The 20,553-nt window shown below is 48.6% G+C and overlaps 3 protein-coding genes across 6 annotated transcripts in view; 2 read left to right on the forward strand and 1 right to left on the reverse strand.

Moving 5' to 3' along the window:
- Positions 1–1,053: 1,053 nt before the first annotated feature.
- Positions 1,054–13,517, reverse strand: gpd1l (glycerol-3-phosphate dehydrogenase 1 like). 2 transcript variants are annotated; one of them, XM_029744329.1, is made up of 8 exons: positions 13,448–13,517; positions 12,196–12,373; positions 10,784–10,924; positions 7,406–7,544; positions 7,101–7,213; positions 4,542–4,778; positions 1,559–1,665; positions 1,054–1,296 (listed from the first exon to the last, which is right to left on the reverse strand). In XM_029744329.1, the coding sequence occupies exons 1-8, from the start codon at positions 13,450–13,452 to the stop codon at positions 1,200–1,202; spliced, it is 1,017 nt and encodes a 338-aa protein (XP_029600189.1). In that variant the 5' UTR covers positions 13,453–13,517; the 3' UTR covers positions 1,054–1,199. The 2 variants fall into 2 exon arrangements, with proteins under 2 accessions (XP_029600189.1, XP_029600188.1); XM_029744328.1 differs by lacking the exon at positions 13,448–13,517 and adding an exon at positions 12,972–13,306.
- A 1,024-nt stretch (positions 13,518–14,541) lies between these two features.
- Positions 14,542–20,553, forward strand: part of osbpl10b (oxysterol binding protein-like 10b) — a 72,886-nt gene continuing 66,874 nt past the window's right edge. For all 3 annotated transcript variants that reach the window (XM_029744325.1, XM_029744326.1, XM_029744327.1), the window contains exon 1: positions 14,542–14,815. In XM_029744325.1, the coding sequence (XP_029600185.1) occupies positions 14,571–14,815 (245 nt within the window). In that variant the 5' untranslated portion in view covers positions 14,542–14,570. The remainder of the gene's footprint in view (positions 14,816–20,553) is intronic.
- LOC115182991 (uncharacterized) lies at positions 18,001–20,436 on the forward strand. The gene is made up of 2 exons (XM_029744330.1): positions 18,001–19,780; positions 20,423–20,436. The coding sequence occupies exon 1, from the start codon at positions 18,843–18,845 to the stop codon at positions 19,563–19,565; it is 723 nt and encodes a 240-aa protein (XP_029600190.1). The 5' UTR covers positions 18,001–18,842; the 3' UTR covers positions 19,566–19,780; positions 20,423–20,436.

Genomic DNA, 20,553 nt, shown 5'->3' on the forward strand with positions numbered 1-20,553 from the left:
ACAGTATAAAATGACAGAAGTTCCCCTCAGGGGAAAAATGTAGTAATTCCATTCTATTCTAATTAACGATTTTGAAATGGGCCACTGAAACTAATTACTTCTCACAAAGTTAATTATGTTATAACACCCCCCCCCCCCCCCCAACTGGTGTCCATAGAGACAGTTTTGAGCCCTAATGGCTGGCTAGTAGCATCGGAGGTCATTCAGGTTCAATAACACTGAAGGAAACTGACATCCACCTGTAGATATTGTATGTCAATGTGAGGTACTGATTCACTAGACACTTAGCAGCACCCGTGGCTCATCACTTTAACAACTATATTGTAAATAGCATCTACTCTGTAACTTTTGGTCCCTGAACCTTGAAGTGTAGGGTGGGGAGGGAGGGAGGGGGGGGGGGAGGGAGGGAGGGAGGGAAGGGGAAGGAGGAGAGGGAGGGAGGGAGGGAAGGGTAGGGTGGGGAGGGAGGGAGGGGGGGGAAGGGGGAGAGGGAGGGAGGGAGGGAAGGGTAGGGTGGGGAGGGAGGGAGGGGAAGGGGGAGAGGGAGGGAGGGAGGGGGGAGGGAGGGAGGGAGGGGGGGGGGAGGGAGGGGGGGAAGGGTAGGGTGGGGAGGGAGGGAAGGGGAAGGAGGAGAGGGAGGGTGGGGAGGGAGGGAGGGTGGGGGAAGGGGGAGGGAGGGAGGGGGGGGAAGGGGAAGGAGGAGAGGGAGGGAGGGAGGGAAGGGTAGGGTGGGGAGGGAGGGAAGGGGAAGGAGGAGAGGGAGGGTGGGGAGGGAGGGAGGGTGGGAGGGGGGGAAGGGGAAGGAGGAGAGGGAGGGAGGGAGAGTAGGGTGGGGAGGGAGGGAAGGAGGAGAGGGAGGGAGAGAGGGAGGGAAGGGTGGGAGGGGGGGAAGGGGAAGGAGGAGAGGGAGGGAGGGTGGGGAGGGAGGGAGGGAGGGTGGGAGGGGGGGGAAGGGGAAGGAGGAGAGGGAGGGAGGGAGGGAGGGTAGGGTGGGGAGGGAGGGAGGGAAGGGGAAGGGGTGGGGAGGGAGGGAGGGAGGGAGGGAGGGAGGGAGGGAGGGAGGGAGGGAAGAAGGTAAGGGGAGGTTGTTTGAAAGAACAGCTTCTCTATAGATAGAGGTCAGAGGAGAGCAGCTGGAGAGGAGAGATGGAGCTAGCTCTGCTATCTGAAGTTAGCCTAGCATACCAAGCTAGCTGCACTCACAGGTGCTCTGGGTGACTCTGTAGACAGGAGATCATTTCCTGTACCGGCTTGCCCTGGAAACAGATCTGATACACTGCCACAAACAGGGGGAACCTGGGAAAGACAACAGAATGACAGTTAAAATGGAAAGATACAACCACCCCTCTCTCTCCCATCATTAGATCAAGCCTGGGCTCATGGCCGGGACCACAGGGTAATACAGGTGGAATGGGTGACAGACTACATTTGGCTAGGTACTGTATCTGGATCGACCAGAGAGAGAGAGAGAGAGAGAGAGAGAGAGAGAGAGAGAGAGAGAGAGAGAGAGAGAGAGAGAGAGAGAGAGAGAGAGAGAGGAAGACAGAAAGGGACTCACTTCTCCACCAGTCCCTTCTGTTTGAGGATGTGGTAGACTTCAGCTGAGGTAGCAGGACCCTGGAGCTTCTGTCCATTCAACATCTCCTGCTCCAGGACCTCAATAGTCTAGCAGGGAGGCAAATACATGACATTACCATGTATCTGTGTAGGAGTTAGGCCTATACTGTTTACACTGCCATGGGGTGGTGTAACGTTGCCATGGGGTGGTGTAACGTTGCCATGGGGTGGTGTATCGTTGCCATGGGGTGGTGTATCGTTGCCATGGGGGGGTGTAACGTTGCCATGGGGGGGTGTAACGTTGCCATGGGGGGGTGTAACGTTGCCATGGGGGGGTGTAACGTTGCCATGGGGTGGTGTAACGTTGCCATGGGGTGGTGTAACGTTGCCATGGGGTGGTGTAACGTTGCCATGGGGTGGTGTATCGTTGCCATGGGGTGGTGTATCGTTGCCATGGGGTGGTGTCACGTTGCCATGGGGTGGTGTAACGTTGCCATGGGGTGGTGTCACGTTGCCATGGGGTGGTGTCACGTTGCCATGGGGTGGTGTTACGTTGCCATGGGGTGGTGTATCGTTGCCATGGGGTGGTGTATCGTTGCCATGGGGTGGTGTATCGTTGCCATGGGGTGGTGTAACGTTGCCATGGGGTGGTGTAACGTTGCCATGGGGTGGTGTAACGTTGCCATGGTTGGTGTTACGTTGCCATGGGGTGGTGTTACGTTGCCATGGGGTGGTGTTATGTTGCCATGGGGTGGTGTTATGTTGCCATGGGGTGGTGTAACGTTGCCATGGGGTGGTGTAACGTTGCCATGGGGTGGTGTAAAGTTGCCATGGGGTGGTGTAACGTTGCCATGGGGTGGTGTAATGTTGCCATGGGGTGGTGTTATGTTGCCATGTGGTGGTGTAACGTTGCCATGGGGTGGTGTTATGTTGCCATGGGGTGGTGTTATGTTGCCATGGGGTGGTGTAACGTTGCCATGGGGTGGTGTTATGTTGCCATGGGGTGGTGTAACGTTGCCATGGGGTGGTGTAACGTTGCCATGGGGTGGTGTAACGTTGCCATGGGGTGGTGTAACGTTGCCATGGGGTGGTGTCACGTTGCCATGGGGTGGTGTCACGTTGCCATGGGGTGGTGTAACGTTGCCATGGGGTGGTGTAACGTTGCCATGGGGTGGTGTAACGTTGACATGGGGTGGTGTAACGTTGACATGGGGTGGTGTAACGTTGCCATGGGGTGGTGTAACGTTGCCATGGGGTGGTGTCACGTTGCCATGGGGTGGTGTCACGTTGCCATGGGGTGGTGTAACGTTGCCATGGGGTGGTGTAACGTTGCCATAGGGTGGTGTAACGTTGACATGGGGTGGTGTAACGTTGACATGGGGTGGTGTAACGTTGCCATGGGGTGGTGTATCGTTGACATGGGGTGGTGTAACGTTGCCATGGGGTGGTGTAACATTGCCATGGGGTGGTGTAACGTTGCCATGGGGTGGTGTAACGTTGCCATGGGGTGGTGTAACGTTGCCATGGGGTGGTGTATCGTTGCCATGGGGTGGTGTAACGTTGCCATGGGGTGGTGTAACGTTGCCATGGGGTGGTGTAACGTTGCCATGGGGTGGTGTAACGTTGCCATGGGGTGGTGTAACGTTGCCATGGGGTGGTGTATCGTTGCCATGGGGTGGTGTAACGTTGCCATGGGGTGGTGTAACGTTGCCATGGGGTGGTGTAACGTTGCCCTGGGGTGGTGTCACGTTGCCATGGGGTGGTGTAACGTTGCCATGGGGTGGTGTAACGTTGACATGGGGTGGTGTAACGTTGACATGGGGTGGTGTTATGTTGCCATGGGGTGGTGTAACGTTGCCATGGGGTGGTGTTATGTTGCCATGGGGTGGTGTAACGTTGCCATGGGGTGGTGTAACGTTGCCATGGGTGGTGTAACGTTGCCATGGGGTGGTGTAACGTTGCCATGGGGTGGTGTCACGTTGCCATGGGGTGGTGTCACGTTGCCATGGGGTGGTGTAACGTTGCCATGGGGTGGTGTAACGTTGCCATGGGGTGGTGTAACGTTGACATGGGGTGGTGTAACGTTGACATGGGGTGGTGTAACGTTGCCATGGGGTGGTGTAACGTTGCCATGGGGTGGTGTCACGTTGCCATGGGGTGGTGTCACGTTGCCATGGGGTGGTGTAACGTTGCCATGGGGTGGTGTAACGTTGCCATAGGGTGGTGTAACGTTGACATGGGGTGGTGTAACGTTGACATGGGGTGGTGTAACGTTGCCATGGGGTGGTGTATCGTTGACATGGGGTGGTGTAACGTTGCCATGGGGTGGTGTAACGTTGACATGGGGTGGTGTAACGTTGCCATGGGGTGGTGTAACGTTGCCATGGGGTGGTGTAACGTTGCCATGGGGTGGTGTAACGTTGCCATGGGGTGGTGTTATGTTGCCATGGGGTGGTGTTATGTTGCCATGGGGTGGTGTAACGTTGCCATGGGGTGGTGTAACATTGCCATGGGGTGGTGTAACGTTGCCATGGGGTGGTGTAACGTTGCCATGGGGTGGTGTAACGTTGCCATGGGGTGGTGTATCGTTGCCATGGGGTGGTGTAACGTTGCCATGGGGTGGTGTAACGTTGCCATGGGGTGGTGTAACGTTGCCATGGGGTGGTGTAACGTTGCCATGGGGTGGTGTAACGTTGCCATGGGGTGGTGTATCGTTGCCATGGGGTGGTGTAACGTTGCCATGGGGTGGTGTAACGTTGCCATGGGGTGGTGTAACGTTGCCCTGGGGTGGTGTCACGTTGCCATGGGGTGGTGTAACGTTGCCATGGGGTGGTGTAACGTTGACATGGGGTGGTGTAACGTTGACATGGGGTGGTGTTATGTTGCCATGGGGTGGTGTAACGTTGCCATGGGGTGGTGTAACGTTGCCATGGGGTGGTGTAACGTTGCCATGGGGTGGTGTAACGTTGGGCGTTTGTCCTTACCTTTCCTGTCTTGGCGAAGGCCTCGGCCACGCGGCGGTTGCGTCCTCCATAGCAGGTCGTGATGAGGTCAGCCACGCCGCAGCTCTCCAGGAAGGTCGCAGAGGAGACGACGCCATCTTTACTGAAGAGCTTAGCGAAGGCTATCATCTCCATCAGTCCTAGTCTGATTACCGCTGCCTTGGTGTTGTCTCCACACCTCAGCCCATCACAGAACCCTGCTCCTACTGCTACGATGTTCTGAGGAAGAGACAAGAAAACATACAGGCAACAGGTTATTACCATGCACATACACACACACACTACCATGCACATACACACACACACACTACCATGCACATACACGCACACACTACCATGCACATACACACACACTACCATGCACATACACACACACACTACCATGCACATACAAACACACACTACCATGCACATACAAACACACACTACCATGCACATACACACACACACTACCATGCACATACACACACACACTACCATGCACATACACACACTACCATGCACATACACACACACTACCATGCACATACACACACACTACCATGCACATACACACACACTACCATGCACATACACACACACACTACCATGCACATACACACACACACTACCATGCACATACACACACACACTACCATGCACATACACACACACACTACCATGCACATACACACACACACTACCATGCACATACACACACACACTACCATGCACATACACACACACACTACCATGCACATACACACACACACTACCATGCACATACACACACACTACCATGCACATACACACACACACACACGCACACACACTACCATGCACATACACACACACACACACACACTACCATGCACATACACACACACATACACACACACACACACACTACCATGCACATACACACACACACACACTACCATGCACATACACACACACACACTACCATGCACATACACACACTACCATGCACATACACACACACTACCATGCACATACACACACACACACACTACCATGCACATACACACACACACACTACCATGCACATACACACACACACACACTACCATGCACATACACACACACACTACCATGCACATACACACACACACACACACACACTACCATGCACATACACACACACACACACACTACCATGCACATACACACTACCATGCACATACACACACACACACACACACACACACACACACACACACACACACTACCATGCACATACACACACACACACACACACACACACACACACACACACACACTACCATGCACATACACACACACTACCATGCACATTCACACACACACTACCATGCACATACACACACACACTGGGGCGAGTACTTAAGAGCTCTACAGTGTATTAGAGTTACCTTCAGGGCTCCACAGAGCTCTACAGTGTATTAGAGTTACCTTCAGGGCTCCACAGAGCTCTACAGTGTATTAGAGTTACCTTCAGGGCTCCACAGAGCTCTACAGTGTATTAGAGTTACCTTCAGGGCTCCACAGAGCTCTACAGTGTATTAGAGTTACCTTCAGGGCTCCACAGAGCTCTACAGTGTATTAGAGTTACCTTCAGGGCTCCACAGAGCTCTACAGTGTATTAGAGTTACCTTCAGGGCTCCACAGAGCTCTACAGTGTATTAGAGCTACCGACAGGGCTCCACAGTGTATTAGAGCTACCGACAGGGCTCCACAGTGTATTAGAGTTACCGACAGGGCTCCACAGTGTATTATAGTTACCTTCAGGGCTCCACAGAGCTCGACAGTGTATTAGAGTTACCTACAGGGCTCCATAGAGCTCTACAGTGTATTAGAGTTACTGACAGGGCTCCACAGTGTATTAGAGTTACCTTCAGGGCTCCACAGAGCTCTACAGTGTATTAGAGTTACCTTCAGGGCTCCACAGAGCTCGACAGTGTATTAGAGTTACCTACAGGGCTCCATAGAGCTCTACAGTGTATTAGAGTTACTGACAGGGCTCCACAGTGTATTAGAGTTACCTTCAGGGCTCCACAGAGCTCTACGGTGTATTAGAGTTACCTTCAGGGCTCCACAGAGCTCTATAGTGTATTAGAGTTACCTTCAGGGCTCCACAGAGCTCTACAGTGTATTAGAGTTACCTACAGGGCTCCACAGAGCTCTATAGTGTATTAGAGTTACCTTCAGGGCTCCACAGAGCTCTACAGTGTATTAGAGTTACCACCAGGGCTCCACAGAGCTCTATAGTGTATTAGAGTTACCTTCAGGGCTCCACAGAGCTCTACAGTGTATTAGAGTTACCGCCAGGGCTCCACAGAGCTCTACGGTGTATTAGAGTTACCTTCAGGGCTCCACAGAGCTCTATAGTGTATTAGAGTTACCTTCAGGGCTCCACAGAGCTCTACAGTGTATTAGAGTTACCGCCAGGGCTCCACAGAGCTCTACGGTGTATTAGAGTTACCTTCAGGGCTCCACAGAGCTCTACAGTGTATTAGAGTTACCTTCAGGGCTCCACAGAGCTCTACAGTGTATTAGAGTTACCTTCAGGGCTCCACAGAGCTCTACAGTGTCTGCATCGTCCACCACTGTGATCCTGAAGTTAGGAGTCTGCAGGAGCTCCTTGAAGAGCAGGCCGTTCTCCATGATCTTACTGCCTGGTAAAGCAACACGTTTTACATCCAACACATAGACAGCCTATAACTTCATCTCTGTCAAAGCTTATTGTATTAATTACTATCTATCTCATTCCATATAGTTATCAAATAACTTCACAGCTTTCTTTTACATTCCTGTATACAAAATGTCTATGCAATTATATTGATAAGTGATGCTGAGGGTATTCTTACCGATGGTGGTCTCACAGAAGTTCTCTGCTGCCACCTCGTTGGCGATGTTAGCTCCCATCAGGACACTGACGTCGATAGCCATCTTCTCCCTGATTATGTCTGAGATGAGCTTCAGACCCTCCGGACCCTCGTCTATTCCCTGTGGGGACAAGACACAGCTACATGGTTCAATAGTGTCTTTACTTCCATGTGTTTTACACGGCAATGTGAGCAAACAGACAGACAGGCAGGCAGGCAAACAGGCAGGCAGGACACTACAGTAGATCCAGAGTTAACTACTCCACTCCCCCTGATATTAGTCTACTCTCTCCTGCAGACAGACAGACAGACAGACAGACAGACAGACAGACAGACAGACAGACAGACAGACAGACAGACAGACAGACAGACAGACAGACAGACAGACAGACAGACAGACAGACAGACAGACAGACAGACAGACAGACAGACAGACAGACAGACAGACAGACAGACAGACAGACAGACAGACAGACAGACAGACAGACAGACAGACAGACAGACAGACAGACAGACAGACAGACAGACAGACAGACAGACAGGACAGGACAGGACAGGACACTACAGTAGATCCAGAGTTAACTACTCTACTCCTCTGATATTAGCCTACTCTCTCCTGCTGATGCTAACTCAATCTGGGACAGGGATGGGAGTACCGAGAGGAGAGCATATCATGTCCCCGCAAACATCACTCTTGAAATATTCAAACATCATAAGCCAGACGTGGGAGTTTAGTTGCCGTGGAGAGAGACAGAACCAGCTGGTGACAGAAACAAACTAGGCCAAGCCAAGGCACTGTGGGTTCGTTTTCTAGACACACACTGACACACAGAGTACAAACACTTCCTGAATAACTAGAACCCTGCAGAAGTAGCTGTCCCTGATTGAAGACTAGGCATTAATACATTAATAGTCAGTAGAGAGAGAGAGTAGGCTGAATAAGAGAGAGAAGCCTATTAAATTAATCCCAACACCATAATTGTCTGATTACATTCTTGGAGAACGGGAGGACTATCCTCTCTCAAAAAACAAATGAGCCTGTAGTTAATTATGTAGTAATAGTTTTACAAGCCTCTCCACTAAAATAAAGCTTCTCAGAATCTCCTGTCTACTTAAGCACACAAATCCCTCTTTACAAAGGCCCTGCTCTGGCCCAATCTAGAGATTTAATACAAGGCCCTGCTCTGGCCCAATCCAGAGATTTAATACAAGGCCCTGCTCTGGCCCAATCCAGAGGTTTAATACAAGGCCCTGCTCTGGCCCAATCCAGAGGTTTAATACAAGGCCCTGCTCTGGCCCAATCCAGAGGTTTAATACAAGGCCCTGCTCTGGCCCAATCCAGAGGTTTAATACAAGGCCCCGCTCTGGCCCAATCCAGAGGTTTAATACAAGGCCCTGCTCTGGCCCAATCCAGAGGTTTAATACAAGGCCCTGCTCTGGCCCAATCCAGAGGTTTGATACAGAAATGGGAGAGAGAACCCTGATACAGTTATAAAGCTGTTCTAACTACATCATCTGATTTTAAAAGATGGTTCTTTTTAACTACATAAATGTATGACAGATCCAGGTAAACCATGGCAGAGAGACCATATGCACCATTAGATAAATAAGCTCTTGTGGACAGACTACGTAAACATTCAGCATCTAACCAAATTACACCAGATTTTAGTTTCGTGGTTAATCGAGATATTTTTAAATAGAACAACAGGTCATTAAACCCAATGGGTAGGTATATGACTACATCTGCCTGTATGTTTCCTACCCTGCTGTCACTGAGGTCAGGACAGGTAGTGTTTTCTACCCTGCTGTCACTGAGGTCAGGACAGGTAGTGTTTATCTACCCTGCTGTCACTGAGGTCAGGACAGGTTGTGTTTCCTACCCTGCTGTCACTGAGGTCAGGACAGGTAGTGTTTATCTACCCTACCGTCACTGAGGTCAGGACAGGTAGTGTTTTCTACCCTGCAGTCACTGAGGTCAGGACATGTAGTGTTTTCTACCCTGCAGTCACTGAGGTCAGGACAGGTAGTGTTGCTACCCTGCTGTTACTGAGGTCAGGACAGGTCGTGTTGCTACCCTGCTGTCACTGAGGTCAGGACAGGTAGTGTTTTCTACCCTGCAGTCACTGAGGTCAGGACAGGTAGTGTTTTCTACCCTGCTGTCACTGAGGTCAGGACAGGTAGTGTTTATCTACCCTGCTGTCACTGAGATCAGGACAGGTAGTGTTTATCTACCCTACCGTCACTGAGGTCAGGACATGTAGTGTTTTCTACCCTACCGTCACTGAGGTCAGGACATGTAGTGTTTTCTACCCTGCTGTCACTGAGGACAGGACAGGTAGTGTTTATCTACCCTGCTGTCACTGTGGTAAGGACAGGTAGTGTTTCCTACCCTGCTGTCACTGAGGTCAGGACAGGTAGTGTTTCTACCCTGCTGTTACTGAGGTCAGGACAGGTAGTGTTTATCTACCCTACCATCACTGAGGTCAGGACAGGTAGTGTTTATCTACCCTGCTGTCACTGAGGACAGGACAGGTAGTGTTTATCTACCCTGCTGTCACTGTGGTAAGGACAGGTAGTGTTTCCTACCCTGCTGTCACTGAGGTCAGGACAGGTAGTGTTTCTACCCTGCTGTTACTGAGGTCAGGACAGGTAGTGTTTTCTACCCTGCTGTCACTGAGATCAGGACAGGTAGTGTTTTCTACCCTGCTGTCACTGAGGTCAGGACAGGTAGTGTTTTCTACCCTGCTATTACTGAGGTCAGGACAGGTTGTGTTTTCTACCCTGCAGTCACTGAGGTCAGGACAGGTAGTGTTTTCTACCCTGCTGTTACTGAGGTCAGGACAGGTAGTGTTTTCTACCCTGCTGTTACTGAGGTCAGGACAGGTTGTGTTTTCTACCCTGCAGTCACTGAGGTCAGGACAGGTAGTGTTTTCTACCCTGCTGTTACTGAGGTCAGGACAGGTTGTGTTTTCTACCCTGCTGTCACTGAGGTCAGGACAGGCAGACTGGACAGGGCCCCATATAGCCTTGTGAGGAGGAGAACACTGAGAAATGAGAGGCCTCCATATAGCCTTGTGAGGAGGAGAACACTGAGAAATGAGAGGCCTCCATATAGCCTTGTGAGGAGGAGAACACTGAGAAATGAGAGGCCTCCACATAGCCTTGTGAGGAGGAGAACACTGAGAAATGAGAGGCCTCCACATAGCCTTGTGAGGAGGAGAACACTGAGAAATGAGAGGCCTCCATATAGCCTTGTGAGGTGGAGAACACTGAGAAATGAGAGGCCTCCATATAGCCTTGTGTGTTTTAGGTTGGAGAGTAAACATAAGAGTAGGACGTTTGGCGGCGTGAAACTCTTACCTTAATGAGTGTGATTCCCCTGGCCTGGGAGGAGACACATCCCACCATCTCATCACACAGCTTCCTGATGAACTGGTGAGGAACCACGAACACTAGAAGGTCAGCCCCCTCAACAGCATCCTGGAGCTGGGGTACAGCCACCTGTTGAGAGGGGGGGGGGGTTAGAGAGCTGGGGTACAGCCACCTGTTGAGAGGGGGGGGGTGAGAGAGCTGGGGTACAGCCACCTGTTGAGAGGGGGGGGGGGGTGAGAGAGCTGGGGTACAGCCACCTGTTGAGAGGGGGGGGGGTTAGAGAGCTGGGGTACAGCCACCTGTTGAGAGAGCTGGGGTACAGCCACCTGTTGAGAGGGGGGAGGGTGAGAGAGCTGGGGTACAGCCACCTGTTGAGAGAGCTGGGGTACAGCCACCTGTTGAGAGGGGGGGTGAGAGAGCTGGGGTACAGCCACCTGTTGAGAGGGGGGGGGGAGAGAGCTGGGGTACAGCCACCTGTTGAGAGGGAAGGAGGGGAGAGAGCTGGGGTACAGCCACCTGTTGAGAGAGCTGGGGTACAGCCACCTGTTGAGAGGGGGGGGGGGAGAGAGCTGGGGTACAGCCACCTGTTGAGAGAGCTGGGGTACAGCCACCTGTTGAGAGAGCTGGGGTACAGCCACCTGTTGAGAGGGGGGGGGGAGAGAGCTGGGGTACAGCCACCTGTTGAGAGAGCTGGGGTACAGCCACCTGTTGAGAGGGGAGGGGGTGAGAGAGCTGGGGGGAGGGTGGAGAGAGAGGGAAGGAGGGTGAGAGGGGGGGTGAGAGAGAGAGAGGGAAGGAGGGTGAGAGAGTGCAGGGGAGGGTGGAGAGAGAGGGAAGGAGGGTGAGAGGGGGGGTGAGAGAGAGAGAGGGAAGGAGGGTGAGAGAGTGCAGGGGAGGGTGGAGAGAGAGGGAAGGGGGTGAGAGAGGGGGTGAGAGAGAGAGGGAAGGAGGGTGAGAGAGTGCAGGGGAGGGTGGAGAGAGAGAGGGAAGGAGGGTGAGAGAGCGGGGGAGGGCAGAGAGAGAGAGGGAAGGAGGGTGAGAGAGCGGGGGAGGGCAGAGAGAGAGAGGGAAGGAGGGTGAGAGAGCGGGGGAGGGCAGAGAGAGAGAGGGAAGGAGGGTGAGAGAGCGGGGGAGGGTGGAGAGAGAGAGGGAAGGAGGGTGAGAGAGGGGGGGAGGGCGGAGAGAGAGAGGGAAGGAGGGTGGAGAGAGAGAGGGAAGGAGGGTGAGAGAGGGGGGGAGGGCGGAGAGAGAGAGGGAAGGAGGGTGGAGAGAGAGAGGGAAGGAGGGTGAGAGAGCAGGGGGGAGGGTGGAGAGAGAGAGGGGGGGGGGGTTGGTGATGGTGTAAACTAGAAGCTTTCAGTGTTTGTTTAAACTCATTTCTGTTCAGAAAGTCCTCTCACCACATTGTCAGGTAGTTTGTATCCAGGCAGGTACTTGACATTCTCATGGTCTGTGTTGATGATGTCTGTGAGATTCCTGCCGTTCACGTTCTCCTCAAACACCCACATCTTGACCGTGGTGGCGAAACGCTGCAGGGTCTGAGCATTACTGCCGACTATCCTGGCAATGGCTGAACCCCTGTAGGGAAGAAGAATCATTTATGTACATTACAATTCTCTACAATATACCATTTACCATCTTCCTGTGGCAAGAGACAATAGCTAAAAACAATCTAAATGATTATCATAATTTTGCTTCTACACCTGCATTGCTTGCTGTTTGGGGTTTTAGGCTGGGTTTCTGTACAGCACTTTGAGATATCAGCTGATGTACGAAGGGCTATATAAATACATTTGATTTGATCACCATTATTTTAGAATGGATAACCTATAATATTCTGCCTTGTCCTTTGTCAAGAATTTGTTCATGTCATAAACATTATCGTACAGAAATGCATTGTATTCGCCTCAACATAAGTGGATTGAAACCCCCACGTTGCTCTCTGCTCATGTTCTCCTTGACAATATCTACAATGTAACGTCGATGTTATCCAATGGATCCGCGCTCGCCTCTGCGCCAGAGAGAGAGACACCTACACGGTGGGAGACAGACACTAATGCTGCTCTAGCTAGCCAGCTGGCCCAGTAACATCTATCTAACCATCTCTAGAGGTTGCACGGCATGTTGCCTGTCATCGATAGGAGCAACAGTGATCATTGACAGTGACTGAACTCACCAGTTTCCAGAACCGACAATACACACTTTCAGAGGCGACGCCATTGGAGATGTTTCCTATATGCTTCCGGAAAAGAAACTGTTCAAAATGTATTGATTTCGAAGATATAGGTAACTAGTGACAGATGATATGGGGAGTGGATTTATGGAGAGGAGACAGGAGAGAGCCGCTAGGCTACTACAGACCGGACTACTGTAAATGACGTCACCAAGGAGATGCCGCACTGGAGGATTCTGGGATTTCGAGTTTTTTATGTTTGTTACAATTAGCAGGTAGAAGTTTATTAGCCTATTTTAGATGCTGTCTGTCCCTTGATAAATTGCAAGACAATTGTTGCAATGTTTACTAATGTCTCTTTTCTGGAAGAAATTCAAGAAGAATATTAATTGAATAGCCTTACATTTTCATATCAAATAGGCTAAATGACATAGTCCTATTTTTAACCTATTCGAAATGATATATTGAATATCCCACACATCATGCATGTACGTTGAGATCCTTGTGTGTGGTGAATAAGCTGTGGTGAATCCGTGTGTTCTCAGCGATGATGTATATAATCCTGTATTCTAGAGGTACATCAGTGTCGTGGTTGGCTCTCAGCGATGATGTATATAATCCTGTATTCTAGAGGTACATCAGTGTCGTGGTTGGTTCTCAGCGATGATGTATATAATCCTGTATTCTAGAGGTACATCAGTGTTGTGGTTGGCTCTCAGCGATGATGTATATAATCCTGTATTCTAGAGGTACATCAGTGTCGTGGTTGGTTCTCAGCGATGATGTATATAATCCTGTATTCTAGAGGTACATCAGTGTCGTGGTTGGCTCTCAGCGATGATGTATATAATCCTGTATTCTAGAGGTACATCAGTGTCGTGGTTGGTTCTCAGCGATGATGTATATAATCCTGTATTCTAGAGGTACACCAGTGTCGTGGTTGGCTCTCAGCGATGATGTATATAATCCTGTATTCTAGAGGTACATCAGTGTCGTGGTTGGCTCTCAGCGATGATGTATATAATCCTGTATTCTAGAGGTACATCAGTGTCGTGGTTGGTTCTCAGCGATGATGTATATAATCCTGTATTCTAGAGGTACACCAGTGTCGTGGTTGGCTCTCAGCGATGATGTATATAATCCTGTATTCTAGAGGTACATCAGTGTCGTGGTTGGTTCTCAGCGATGATGTATATAATCCTGTATTCTAGAGGTACATCAGTGTCGTGGTTGGTTCTCAGCGATGATGTATATAATCCTGTATTCTAGAGGTACATCAGTGTCGTGGTTGGCTGGCAGTCAAAGGGTGTGACCATCCCGGGATTTCCAGTAGAAAAAACGCAGAAACGTCAGAGCCACACACCAACACCGCAGCAAGACACGGAATACCCCTCTTCTCTCTTCTTGTTCTCTCCGCTTCTCCTCTCTCTTCTTCTCTCAGCATAAGACAGTACACGGTCCATATTCTCCAAGAAGCGGCACTAACGGAGAATGTGGTTATCACCCTGTTCTGGAATCTCCACTGCATTCAATCTTCTTATCGTTCGGTTTAACACCTTCTAAAACAAGATAATCATTTTATCTTTAGCCTAAATCGCAACTATGGACAAGCACCCAGGCTCCAACACGATCAACCCCGCATCCTGCCATGGGAATCCCGCCGCACGGAGGTTGGACGGAGGAGGTGGCGGTCCGTGTCCGCACAGCCTGGGCTCAGAGGCAGGCACCGCAGGCAGCCGTGGTGGGGTGTCCGGGGACAGCGGGTCTACTCCGCATCAAACCCGCAAGCGGCGCCTGGAGGGGGTCCTCAATAAATACACCAACCTGCTACAGGGATGGCAGAACAGGTACAGTAGTCTGTCTATTCAGGGGTCTAGGTCTGGTCCAGGGACGCACACTAACACAGTGGAACAGAGCTAGTTTTACAGGGGTTCTTAACTGAGTTTGGTGCCGTTGTTGATCAGTTGTGTCTGTGGTGGAAAGTCATCTCATTTCACATATATATTTTGTTAAATCTCATTTCATCTCATCTATTCACAACAAGTTCGGTTCGATATTAAATATTAATATTAGCTATTTAATTTTCACCAATTTTTTTCGTATCTTATCATATGTATTGATAACAGAAGTTACAAAAAAAGGGGTCAGATCACATTCGCGGTAATACATCAGCTGATTGATTATGATGTCATAGGATTTTTCCATTGGACGGACTGAACCTGATTGATTATGATGTCATAGGATTTTTCCATTGGACGGACTGAACCTGATTGATTATGATGTCATAGGATTTTTCCATTGGACGGACTGAACCGGGAGGCGCGTCGCTTTGCGTTGCTGCACGAAAAGGCATTTTCTGTCCTGTTGCCATGTTTACTACAACACAGTTGTTGTTGGCAGCAACACAAGTGATGACCATTAACATAATATATAAATACCGTTTTTTATGTTCTATTGTGCTCTGTTCTAGTCTATAGTTGAGTGAATGATTTGTTAAGTGGTCATACTGCCTTCCATCATGAAAGCAGACCTTGGGTTCATAGAGATAAGGCGTTCAGATGGGAAGGTTAATAAATACTTGAACAGGAACAGTGTAACGGTTGTTTTGGACTGATTTCATTTCCAGAGCCAGATGGTCCCAGGCTGTGGAAAAGCTCCAGGGTGATTGGTTGACAGTCTGCGATGAGGGACAACAACAGACTGTATTTCACTGCCCTTTACATTTCTATTACTGAACTTGGCTCATTCAGAGTGAATAGACCTTTTTACACTTGTCCAGTAGACCTATCTACCAACACACAGGCCCTATTCACTTCATAGTGCACTACTTTAGACCAGAGCCCTATTCCCTATATAGTGCACTACTTTAGACCAGAGCCCTAGTCCCTATATAGTGCACTACTTTAGACCAGAGCCCTATTCCCTACATAGTGCACTACTTTAGACCAGAGCCCTATTCCCTACATAGTGCACTACTTTAGACCAGAGCCCTATTCCCTATATAGTGCACTACTTTAGACCAGAGCCCTATTCCCTACATAGTGCACTACTTTAGACCAGAGCCCTATTCCCTATATAGTGCACTACTTTAGACCAGAGCCCTATTCCCTACATAGTGCACTACTTTAGACCAGAGCCCTATTCCCTACATAGTGCACTACTTTAGACCAGAGCCCTATTCCCTACATAGTGCACTACTTTAGACCAGAGCCCTATGGCCCTGACTACATTATGTAGGTAATGGAGTTCCATTTGGGACAGATCCACACTGTTGCTTTGGATTAGGTGTGGTGGGTGGATGGTGGGATCTGAATGAAAATCAATGACGGAAAGCCCCTCTCCCATCTCTGGCACGCTGCGTGTGTGCGTGCGTGCGTGCGCGCGTGCGTGCGTGTGTGTGTGTGTGTGTGTGTGTGTGTGTGTTTAGATCGATAGGGAGAGCAGCCAGTCGTGTAATGAGCTCTGATCACAGTGTTCTATTGGTTACTGACTGATTCAAACTCAAATTCAAGCTGCTTTATTGGCATGAAAAACATTGTGTCAATATTGCCAAAGCCACAATGTATACAATATACATGGTAATAAAATTATAAACAATAACAAATAATAATATAAAATGGCAGTAAATAATAATAATACAAAATTATATACAAAAATAATAACAATAAAATGGTAACAGTCAATAGTAGAATGTAATGTAATAAATATAAAAATATAAATATGGAAAATGAAACTATAACTAACTTATAACTAAATAACGGTCATCTTCACCATTACATCAGTACTACAACTACTATCATCATTACCACTACTACTACCATCACCCCTACCACCCATTACCACTACTACTACCATCACCACCATCACCCCTACCACCCATTACCATTACTACTACCACTACTACTACCACTACTACCACCCATTACCATTACTACTACCACTACTACTACCACTACTACTACCATCACCCCTACCACCCATTACCACTACTACTACTACTACTACTACTACTACTACTACTACCATCATCATTACCACTACTATCATCATTACCACTACCACCCATTACCACTACTACCACCCATTACCATTACTACTACTACTACTACTACTACCACTACTACTACCATCACCACTATACTGCTATCATTACCACTACTACTACTACTACTACTACTACTACTACTACTACTACCACTACTACTACCACCATCACTATACTGCTATCATTACCACTACTACTACTACTACTACTACTACTACTACTACTACTACTACTACTACCACCATCACTAAACTGTTATCATTACCATTACTACCCATACCACTACTACTACTACTACTACTACCACTACTACTACTACTACTACTACTACTACTACTACTACTACCACTACTACTACTACCACCATCACTAAACTGTTATCATTACCATTACTACCCATACCACTACTACTACTACTACTACTACTACCACTACTACTACCATCACTAAACTGCTATCATTACCATTACCACCCATACCACTACTATTTGGAATGATAAACAACAATAATAATAGTAATAACAATAATATTAATAACAATAATAGTATTAATAAGTAAGTTTCTGCTTACTATGCAGATGTTATTATTCAGTGTCCCTCAGGCTGTGGCAGGCAAATACATATTTGGCTGCAAGAGGAGCCATTGCTCCTTCGCCCATGAGTATTTTTAGTTTTTCCTCTGGGTTTAATAAGTTCAAATTTGGAATAAATGTAGTCATTTCTGTGAATAATGAATCTCTTTGTGAGGAATATTTATCACAGTAAAGGAGAAAGATTCCCTCTGTCTCTCTTTCTCCCCCTCTCTCTTTCTCTCTTCCTCTCTTTCTCCTCCTTCTCTCTTTCTCTCTTTCTCCTCCCTCTCCCTCTCTCTCTTTCTCCTCCCTCTCCCTCTTTCTCTTTCTCCTCCCTCTCCCTCTCTCTCTTTCTCTTCCCTCTCCCTCTCTCTCTTTCTCCTCCCTCTCCCTCTCTCTCTTTCTCCTCCCTCCCTCTCCCTCTCTCCCTCTCTCTCTTTCTCCATCTCTCTCTCTCCATGTGTTTGCATGTGTTTCGTTAGTGTGATAAATATGTGATATGGGGAGAATTCCAGGAAATTCTGCCCTCCTGACCACCACATGGTTGTTACATTTGTAACAATATGAACATTCTAGTCTAGGTCATAACCAAGGACCGGTATTCAGACTGCGTTTAACACAATGCCAGAGAAATACCTGAGTACCTGGCGGCACCAGTTCTACAATTAGATCAGCTGTTTGACTCTCCAGGTCTGCTTCCTGCTTCCTGCTGTGCTCTGTTCAAACTGCTCTTTGAACTTTTAATGATGTCTTTTCCTACGTGAATGTTTGGCTCACTTTGCTCAGTTCTCAACTGAAACGTAAGAAGTGAAATGTGATACTGATTGCATGTGATAGATAGTGAAAGCAACTCTGACATTCTCCTGTCTCAATATTGCACACTGTTTTCTGTTTTCCATTGTATTTGTCTTCGGGGGGCAGAGAGGCAGCGCAGCCAATAAACTGTTTGATTAAGCATATCTGACATTTATATCTCAGCACAGTAATTGCAACATTGTGGTTTCAATCCTGTCAGAAAGGCTTTATGTGTTGTGACCAGAAGGTTTGACAGAAGAGGAGCTTGTGAATTGGAATGATTTCCAATAGTTTAGACGTATTGACCTGCCAGCTTCTTCAGTATATGTTGCTGTGTTATGACTTGTTTACTGAACCATACCTGCTGTTCCCATCAATCCCCCTCTAATCAGGCATACAATGTCTGGTGATATACTGTTATTGCCAGTATGAAGGAAATACACAGTGAGTCAGTCTAGTTGAATGGAACAGAAGTACATCACAGTACCTGCTCTTCTGGGAACCGGAACAGAAGTACATCACAGGGAACAGAAGTACATCACAGTACCTGAGCTCTTCTGGGAACTGGAACAGAAGTACATCACAGTACCTGCTCTTCTGGGAACTGGAACAGAAGTACATCACAGGGAACAGAAGTACATCACAGTACCTGAGCTCTTCTGGGAACTGGAACAGAAGTACATCACAGTCCCTGCTCTTCTGGGAACTGGAACAGAAGTACATCACAGGGAACAGAAGTACATCACAGTACCTGAGCTCTTCTGGGAACTGGAACAGAAGTACATCACAGTACCTGCTCTTCTGGGAACTGGAACAGAAGTACATCACAGGGAACAGAAGTACATCACAGTACCTGAGCTCTTCTGGGAACTGGAACAGAAGTACATCACAGTCCCTGCTCTTCTGGGAACTGGAACAGAAGTACATCACAGGGAACAGAAGTACATCACAGTACCTGAGCTCTTCTGGGAACTGGAACAGAAGTACATCACAGTACCTGAGCTCTTCTGGGAACTGGAACAGAAGTACATCACAGGGAACAGAAGTACATCACAGTACCTGCTCTTCTGGGAACTGGAACAGAAGTACATCACAGGGAACAGAAGTACATCACAGTACCTGAGCTCTTCTGGGAACCGGAACAGAAGTACATCACAGGGAACAGAAGTACATCACAGTACCTGAGCTCATTCTGGGAACCAGAACAGAAATCACAACAAGTGTTGCAACATGTGTTTTTCTTTATTCATGTTTTGATCATTAATTTGGATTTCTGATACACACTCTTACTCCGACAACGCCACACAAATCAGAATCTGGTCATCTGGAGTTGATGGGATGAGCAGCGGGTCCTCCGGAGCAGACCTCCTCCTCCTCCTCGTGCATATACAGCACCACACGTACACAGAATTGTACTTGGACTAGTCTGCCATAGCGCCCTCTGTACTGGGCCACTCTAGTTCTGTGCTAATCAGAAGGGATGTGAGATGTAGAGCTCTCTGTAGCCAAACCCAGTGGAGGTGCATCTGCCTCTGTCTGTCAGACTCTGACGTGAGACTGGTTTTGGTACATGGCAGGATACATTAGTTCAGAATGAACTGTCTCCCTTAAAACAATCTCTCTATCTCTCTCTCTCTCTGTCTCTCTCTCTCTCTGTGTGTCTCTCTCTGTCTCTCTCTCTCTCTCTGTCACTCTGTCTCTCTCTCTCTCTGTCTCGCTCTCTCTCTCTCTTTCTCTCTATCGCTCTCTCTCTCACTGTCTCTCTCTCTCTCTCTGTCTCTCTCTTTCTCTCTATCTCACTCTCTCTCTCTCTCCACACAGTAGATACTACTCCATTATAATACATTAATGTGGTTATAACCCTAATGTCACAGTAGATACTACTCCATTATTGTGTGTGTGTGTGTGTGTCTGAGTGTGTGTGTGTGTTTGTGTATGTCTGTGTCTGTTTGTTTGTTTGTTTGTTTGTTTGTTTGTGTGTGTGTGTGTGTCTCTGTGTGTGTCACTCACCTTCTCTCTCTCACTCTCCCTCTCTCTCCCAGTCACATGGGGTTGCTGCTGCACAATGGGTTCAGAGATTCAGAGAGGAGGCAGCAGGATGTTTGTGAAAACAGTGATTTAAATTATTCATCATGGCTATGCTATTTTACCGTTTTTTTCCCCTTCCTCTCCC

The sequence above is a fragment of the Salmo trutta genome, unplaced genomic scaffold (assembly GCF_901001165.1).
Source record: "Salmo trutta unplaced genomic scaffold, fSalTru1.1, whole genome shotgun sequence".
NCBI classification, from domain to species: Eukaryota; Metazoa; Chordata; class Actinopteri; order Salmoniformes; family Salmonidae; genus Salmo; species Salmo trutta.

Bases quoted from the DNA above. Each gene is read 5' to 3' on its own strand.
- gpd1l (XM_029744328.1), bottom strand. From the start codon at position 13,015: ATGGCGTCGCCTCTGAAAGTGTGTATTGTCGGTTCTGGAAACTG. The intron at 10,925-12,195 runs GTGAGAGGACTT...CCCTCTCAACAG, and splicing joins ACAAACTACCTGACAATGTG to GTGGCTGTACCCCAGCTCCA. The intron at 1,666-4,541 runs GTAAGGACAAAC...CCTCCCTGCTAG, and splicing joins CCTTCGCCAAGACAGGAAAG to ACTATTGAGGTCCTGGAGCA.
- LOC115182991 (XM_029744330.1), top strand. From the start codon at position 18,843: ATGGAACAGAAGTACATCACAGTACCTGCTCTTCTGGGAACCGGAACA.